At 44.1% G+C, this 8,701-nt stretch overlaps 1 gene segment (V, D, J or C); it reads left to right on the forward strand.

The window, feature by feature from the left end:
• Positions 1–1,470: 1,470 nt before the first annotated feature.
• Positions 1,471–2,152, forward strand: LOC114489331. The segment is given in 2 exon segments: positions 1,471–1,606; positions 1,710–2,152. Coding segments are annotated over 2 exon segments (489 nt in total).
• Positions 2,153–8,701: the final 6,549 nt, after the last annotated feature.

An 8,701-nucleotide genomic window follows, 5' to 3' on the forward strand; every position in this document is an offset into this window, starting at 1 on the left:
AGTCTGTGACATCATGGCCCTATTTCAGCCCTCCCTCAGGGGGAGATCCTGTGGATTCTCCTCACCTGAGATCAAAGGCCTGTGAGTGTCCCTGTCTCTGGGCTAATAGTGATGTCATCTCAAAGCAGGGGACAACGTGGGGACACCCTTGACAATGGAAGATCCACATTCAGCCTTTACTATGTTCCTATGTCAACTGAAACAATTATCACATGTCTGGCACCACACTCTACACACATTTGTCTTGTATATTCTGGAGGCCAGAGTAAAAGTGTCAGTTCAAACCGTCTTCACTCAACATCCAATTCACCCCTACGCATGGAGTTGCGTTTTCCATTTTGCACATCTATACTATGAGTACACTGGGCTCAAGTTGAGAAGACACCCATTATGTGTGGTCATGGTGAAAAGCTCCCATGGGTCACATGGTGACATGAATATAGCTTGTCACAATGGAGATGGTTCTTATGACATTAATGATCAAATAATCAGGGGGCTCCATTATACTCCCTCTCCTGCTCCCTGATAACAGCTACATCGAAGATCCATGTCAACACAGATGCTAATAGAGAGCACCAGGCTGAATCCGCAATGATGAACAGTTGAACACATCAGATCCACCAACTCCAGTATCAGAGGTTATTTGAATGATTTATTCATCCTGTAATCAATGGGTAAAGAAAATAATGCTCTTCATATAAATTATGATTTTATTCATACCTGTTATTTTCTGTTAGTAGTTTCCAACAAGGATTTCCATAATCTAATTTATAAAATTTGAACATACTTACTCCTCAATTTCTACATAAATATTCACTGAGGCACATCTAGTCATTATAGAGTTTCTTCTGTGTCCCAAATGCGTGAACCAGGTTTTAACACAGAATGTGGAAAATGAAAACTGAGGAAGGAAAGATGCTGCATATTCAGCATATAACTCCACTGAAGAAACATGTCCCAGGACCTCTGCCCACGTCTCTGGAGAGTTCACACTTTTGTCTCCCAAAGAGCAACACAGACGCTCCACCTCCCACAACACTGGGTCCACGCACTCTAGGGCCACACTGTGTTCTGAGATAGTACTCTGACTCCTTTGTGGAAGAAGTAGGTCAGAAGGAACTTCCTGTGGCATGAACGGGAACCTCCTGCACTTTTAATGCCCCCTGCTGTAGTGAGTATTGAATTGCCTTGGTGTGTCCATTACTCAAAATTTTCAAAGACATATATCATTTTAAATATCTCTAGTTTATGAAAAGTTACTCTCTTAGGTCAGTTATGCATTTCATGGAGTAGTTGGGTCAGTGGAGATGGCACAGGCTCAAAATTGAGGAGTAATTGTTATCAAATATGCACCCTTAGACATGTCACAGTCTGTGACCATGTCCTTCATGTCACCACCCAGCCCCAAAGCTCCCTATATAGTAAGAGGACATGCAAATAGGGTCCCTCTGCTCATGAAAAGCAGCCAAGCCCTGGCCTTGCAGCTCTGGGAAAGGAGCCCAGCCCAGGATTAACAGGTGTCCCCAGTCCCTGCTCAGGACAGAACACAGACAACTCACCATGGACTTTGGGCTCAGCTGGGTTTTCCTTGTTGCTGTTTTAACAGGTAATCTCTAGAGAATGGGAGACACTGAGGGTGTGAGTGGATGCATATGAGAGATAAAGTGGGTGGAGGAGTGTTTCCTGACCTGACATTTTTGTGTTTGCAGGTGTCCAGTGTGATGTGCAGCTGGTGGAGTCTGGGGGAGGCTTGGTGAAGCCTGGGGGGTCTCTGAGACTCTCTTGTGCAGCCTCTGGATTCACCTTCAGTAGCTACTATATGAGCTGGGTCCGCCAGGCTCCAGGGAAGGGGCTGGAGTGGGTTTCACGGATTAGTGATAGTGGTGGTAGCACATACTATGCCAACTCTGTGAAGGGCCGATTCACCATCTCCAGAGACAACGCCAAGAACGAGCTCTACCTGCAAATGAACAGCCTGAGAGCTGAAGACACTGCTGTCTATTACTGTGCCACAGACACAGTGAGAGGAAGTCATTGTGAGCCCAGACACAAACCTCCAGAGGGAGACAAGAAGGCTGCCCCGCAGGGGCTGCTCGTGACACCAGGGGGCGATCAGGACTCACTCATTTCTTGGTTCAGTTCCAGAACCTAGGCAGATACACAGTAACTCTTGGTTTCCTGGCAGCTGTGGTTTAACTCTCCACACAGCAGTTTCCTTCTGGGAGTGTCCCTTCCTTCATGATTCTGTGTTTACCTCTTAACTGAGTGAATTATGGCGGCTTGCTGTAATAAGAGTAAAACATTCCACACACACAGAAGGCAGAATGTCACATTTTCTTACTTTCCTCCTAACGAATCATAGTCAAATCATCAAATCTTCATGATCCACATCAGTTACATCCAACCAGAGGTTCTGCTGGACCCAACACTGCAGCCCAGCCCCACACACCTCAGAGTCCCTGCAGGCCAGGAGTAGGACGTGTGCTTGCTGGACAGTGGGCACCATAGGCATATGGACCCAGTGCCAGAGGACAAGGGCCCCAGTGTTGATGGTCATTGACTTGACCCCCTGTTCATGACGACCAATAGCAGCCGACTTCATGCAGATGCAGAGGGACCCCACCACACCTTGGTACAGACGTCCAGGCTGATGCAGTCACACACAAAGAGGGACAATGAAATAGTTTGTCACTTCATTGTGGAGTCTCTTGAGACTTTTCAGCAAGTCAGGAATGGCTGGTCCATGCCACATAAAGAGCCTGATTCTGACTCTATTGTCCACCCGTGAAAAGGTCCAAGAGGGCCCTGCTCAGGAGGATGGGTTTGTGTGGTTTCAACCTCTCACCTGCATCAAACTAGAAGAAGTCACCACTTTATGAATTTCCCACCTGTGCACAAGAGGAGATAGAGGGATGAATGTTAATTCTTCAACATTGAACATCAAAAACTAAACCCTTACTTCTTATTCCATCAAGCTAATGGGAATCATTCCTGGGAACATGAAGGGAAAACCATTATGTCTAGAAGACTAATTTAGTCCATAGAAAATGAGAATAATGGTTATTTGTAAAGAATAAAGGGAAATACTAATAAATTATACATACATCTTAATTCCAAGTCTAGGATGGAACCTGTCCATTCTACACACTGGTCAGCTTGTTCTGAAGGACTTGCAACCCCTTTCTGCTCCCAACTATGAGGAGTGTCCACAGGATTAAGGGGATCCTCAGACTGGGGAGGTCTGCTGGAGTAGCCTTCCAACTGGATGGGAAAATGGTTTGATTCCTTTTGTGTTCCTATGGGTGACTGTTTGTGTCACTCAAAAACTCACACACTAAAATTTGAGACTCATGATATGATGTCAGGGTGTGTGGCCTTAGGAGCAGTGATGGTCCTGGTGTGGGGCTCCCCTGTACAGGATTAGGGCCTTTGTAACAGAGACTGAGGAAGCTACCTTGGCCCATCCACCCTCTGAGATTACAGGGAACAGGCATTAGGGAGGGTTTTTACCTGTAAATCAAAACTGCTGGCACCTATTGTTGGATTTTTCACATCCAGATCTGAGAGAAATAGATTTCTGTTGCTAGCAAAGACCCAGCCCATAGGCCTTTGTTACTGCAACCAGAATGGGTTAGGACTGTACTGTAACATGACCACATGGGTTGCCACCCTTGGATTTTGCTGCTCTTTTGGTTGCAAAAAGTGCAGCATCAGTGTCCTTCCAGTGATGTTCAAGGACAGTTTTCCTCTGGTCTTTTCTTCCACAGAAACAATGTCCTCATTGAAAGTTATAGGAGACTCCTAAACAGATGTAGCAGGAAGGCAGCATTAGAAGTGGGCATAACCCATGAACCATTTCAGTATTTACCACATCAGCACGGAGCCAGGTTCAGTATTCACTGCAAGTAAGATCCCTAAAGTCATGGTCCTCCCAGTCACCACATCACAAGGACATGGCTGATGTGTGCTTGAAGGCATGGACATGAACACCACTCAGGAGGAGCATTGGCCAGAGGAATTTGAGAAGTCACTTAGGTTTGATCATTTTAACTCAACAAGTCTTTTTTTCCCAAACACTCCAGGGATTGTGTATAATAATTACAGTGTGAGATGTGGATCAGAGCAACCCCTTACTGATTCATGGTTCTTGTGTGGTACGCACTCCAGTCACTTGAGGTGATGGTTGGTGAGCCATTGGGGCCAAAGGGGGAACAGGCTGTGCACAGAGGATGCCCAGCTCAGTTAGAATGCTCTGCATATGTTTATTCCTACTTCCTAGTCTCATTCTCAATGCTGATGGACTTTCAGTGCACAGACATACAATGAAGAGTCATTCTGTCTTGATAGAATAAAATTGCCCAGTGTCCTCAGCCCTGGGAGGCCAGTGATGGGGATTAATCACACCCTGTGTGTTGACACATAGACAAGGTCACACAGGGAATTTTTTTCTGAGCTGAATAGCATGAGTCAATGCAATCATGAATATCACTGTAAATTAAATTGTGTTAAACTGATTGATGGTTTAAATGACCTACAGCAACAACAACTCTGCAGCCTGCATACCAAGTAGTCTCTTATTGAATTTCCACTATCACAACAAGGATGCTTGTGCCTCTGAGTGGAGTGGGGTTTCAAACTCACAGAATTCATTTATCTGTCCCTGGGAAGGAGCTCATGTAAATGGGCTGTTCCATGTGCTGACAAACCAAGCCCCACCACTGACCCAGCACCTTAGGGAGAGAAGCCCAGCCCCTGACCCTCTGCAGTTTGCACTCATTACATCAGTTAACCCAGAGGAGGCTCCATGACGTTTGGGGTGAGCTGGGCACTTGCTCTGATGATTGTACATGATAACAATATGAAGAAAGTGGGGCTTGAGTGTGTCTGTGTCTGCTGATACTGAGATTCCTTTGTATGGAGGTGTCCATTGTGAGGTACAGCTGATGGAGTCTGAAGGGACCTGAGACGGCCTGCAAGTCTCTGAGGCTCTCCTGCAAATGCACCGGATTCACTTCCAGTGACTACCATATAACCTGGATTGACCAGCCCACAGGAAAAAGACTGGATTGGATAGGTGCTATTAGAAACAGAAGTAACAGTCACACAGCAGAATACACTGTGTCTGTGAAAGGCAGTTTCATCTCAAGAGATGATTCCAAATGCACTATCTGAAAATAAACACCTAGAGAACTGAGGACACACCATGCATCACTGTGTGGGACACACGGTGATTGAAACTCAGTATGAGCCTTGAAGGAAGGCTGCAACCATGGGTGGGCACTGAGTGAAGGACACTGGGTGTCCCTGAATGTGAGAAACACCAGGAGCAATTGCAGGTGGAGGTTTGGGCTTCTTTTCTGAGCTGTTTTCTCCTCCTGTCACAGTTTCCCTCAGGCAACTTCTCTGGTTTCCTGATTTTGTGCTCACCTCTGAATTGTCTGAGTTAGAAATATTTATTATAATTACAGACAGACAACATCCCCTTGCAAACAAGAGGCAGAGTCATTTTCAAACACCCTTGTGCTCAATTCCAATGAACAATCAAACTTCCTGATCCTTGTAATTGAATGTAACCAGAGGCTGTGTTGCACCCAACCATGTAGCCCAGCCCCACACTGCTCAGCTGCCAAGCTGGCCAGCTGCAGGACACAAGCCTGCTAGGTAGGAAACCTAACACCAGGGGGGGAAAGATGCCTAGTGGTGATGGTATTGACTTGAAATCATGGGGAAAGCACCAGGTGTAGGTTACATCACACAGAAGGAGGGTGACCCACAGTTCTGTGTGCATGTCCAAGTTGATGACAAATTCCCACCAAAAGGGCATGGGATGTTTAATACACACATAGTTAAAATCTCTGGGAAGAACAGGAAGAGCACTTCACCAAGGTAAACATGCTTTGATGGATCCAGGAAAAGAGACTTGATGGGGGTTTTTATTTTGTCGAGGTGTGTGGGAGCGGAGTCTGCTTTTGGGGATTGTGCAGATTCAGTCTCCCAGTGGTATCTAAAAAGGAGACCCAGACTCTTATCAGATTTCCTGTGGGGGTGGATGAAGAAGAGGCAGAAACGAGACTTCATTTGACAGCAGTGAAATATAACATAGTAAAAATGGTGACTACCTATTTCACTTAAAACATAAAAAAGAGCAAAACATGAGATAAATATCATAATGTGTGAATAACAAACGTGTACAGAAAAGGATAGGAATGCCAATTATAAGAAAGTAAATGATGTTGATAATGATGGTGATGATGATGAAGATGAAATGGTGATGGTGATGATTATGATGTTAACTTTATGAAGTCAGTGCTGGTGATGAAGATGATGATTATGATGATAATGATGATGAGGATGAACTTGGACTGAGTCAATTGTCTTGGTTCAATGAAACAATGTTTATCTGGATACCCCACCACCGTGGTCCTCCACTTAGGGGTGTCCTCTCTTCCATGTCAGTGTTGAGATAGTTTGTAAATGCAGTCCAGCAAATTATTCAGCTTGGGTGAGTCATGTTGTGGCCAGAAGAGTAACAACCTAAAAGTTTTGTAATTTGTAATCACTTGGGTCAATGACATCATTACCAACTGTGACAGAAACACTGTGAAAATGTGAACAGGAAACAAGGAATCCAATTTCCACTTTTTTCCAATGATATGCTCCTTACTTCTCTCGATCTCTACCTGCAGAATCTGTAACATGTCTATCTCTAACAAATTTCTGTTTTTAAAGATAATATAAACTACCTGTATCATGCCCTGTGCTTCCTTGTGGATCCTCTCTTAAAAAGTCTTTAAACACATACGAACAGTAAACTGTGTTCATGAAAACAAATCACGGTACTGCATGTGACTCTCTGTCCAGCATCTTCCTCTTACCCATTTGCAAAGGGTCTGCTCCAGTACCTATGTCTGCTGTAACCAATAAACATAGATAATGGAGGCTGATCTATTTCTGGGGAGATCTTTTGGGAAAAAAAAAAAACCTGAAAAAAAGATCCATTAAAATACTGATACATTAGACTTTGTTAAAATTTAAGAATTCCATACCACAAAGATCCATTAAGCCAATAAAAAGGCAGATGAGAGTTTGCAGACTATGTTTCCAAATTTCCTGTCTGATGGAAGAAAGTGTTTATTGTACATTAAATGCATTATATGATTTGTGGAAGACTCAAAACTCTCTGACCATGGAGATAATCCCCAGAAACTGGGCTTAGAAAGGCTCAGAGTGGGGGTTTCCTTGAGGGCTGAAGTTCCCTTTCCAATGAGCCAATCTGTACTGAGAATTATCTTCATTCCCCGCCCCCTGAACCATAACATCACTGACATCACTAGACTGAGAAGACAGGTCACTTAAACCACTACCGCAATCATTTCAACAAATGTAGAATTATGAGTTGTAAACAAACATTTCCTTTTTCATTTCTAATATTTTATTCATGTAGCTGTGTGATTTTTTTCTGATGTGATCAGTTGGTGGAGTCTTTGCAATGTGCAAAGTGGTTGTGTGAGGAAGTAGTTTGCACAGGGGACTTAGGGAAAACAAACAAACAGACAAACAAAAACTTTCAACATCAAGAATTCAGGATGTCCCTGGTTGGGTACCTCAGTGGACTGAAAGCAGGCTGAGAATCAAAGGGTTGCTGGCTGGATTTCCAATCAGGCCACATGCCAAGGCTCTGAGCCATGTCTCCAGGAGGGGGCATCTGAAAGGCAACCACACATTGATGTTTCTCTCTCTCTTTCTCCTCCCCTTTCTTTGTCTCTAAAAATAAATAAAGTTAAAAAAAGGAATTCAGAATGACCTAATTGTCTGTGCTTAGGAGGATATCACTGGAAACAAAATGGCAATTAAAATTAACAAACAAGATACTGAGAATGACTATCCTTTATTTCTGAATTTTTGGCCAAGATAGATAACGTCTGTGTGGTTTTGTAATATTATTTTTTGTAATTATGGATATACGAGAGTTTTGTTATTCAATACTGCCAAAAATAGTAATCCTTTTCAAATTCAATTTAACAATACATGAGAATTCAGTGTCACCCACTTACCTAATCAAACTTTTATTTTTATGCTCCAAAAGATGAGACTCGCAATTGATTTCATTCAAATGTGTCTCATAATCTAGGTGATCCCCTATACCTGAATCACAGGTTGGGTGATTTCGAGAGAAAAGATGGCCCCACAGAGGCCCCAGAATGACCTGGGCATTGGACCTTAGTGCCTTCCCACATATAGGGAAAAGGCTTCCCCACATGCAAATCACTCTTCTAGATGCAAGGTAGATCTTGTCCTGGGTTCTGGGGGCACACAGTTTTCTCCTTACATGGGATGAGTCTCTGGGGAAGGCAGAGCTGTGGTCTATGATCTAGAAGAAGGTGAGACCACTGGATCACCTCCTGTGCCTGGTAACACCCCCACAGGATGAGTGAGTCAGATTCAGACACTAATGTGGGAGGTCCTGCCTGACCATTGAAGGACTGCAGGGGGCCAGTGTGACAATCATGCTTGATGGCCTTGGAACTGGAGTGTCCACATGAGCTTTGGTCCTGCCTCCAGCACCCAGGGTACACGTGTTCCTCCTGAAACTCAGGCCTGTGTCCCTGGATTGGAAATAACCTTGAGATTTCTCTGCAACCCTCCCATTACACTTGGTCTTTGAATTCCCCCAAACCTTCTTTCTGTCACAATCTCTTAT

This window comes from Phyllostomus discolor, assembly GCF_004126475.2.
Source record: "Phyllostomus discolor isolate MPI-MPIP mPhyDis1 chromosome 15 unlocalized genomic scaffold, mPhyDis1.pri.v3 mPhyDis1_scaffold_12, whole genome shotgun sequence".
NCBI classification, from domain to species: domain Eukaryota; kingdom Metazoa; phylum Chordata; class Mammalia; order Chiroptera; family Phyllostomidae; genus Phyllostomus; species Phyllostomus discolor.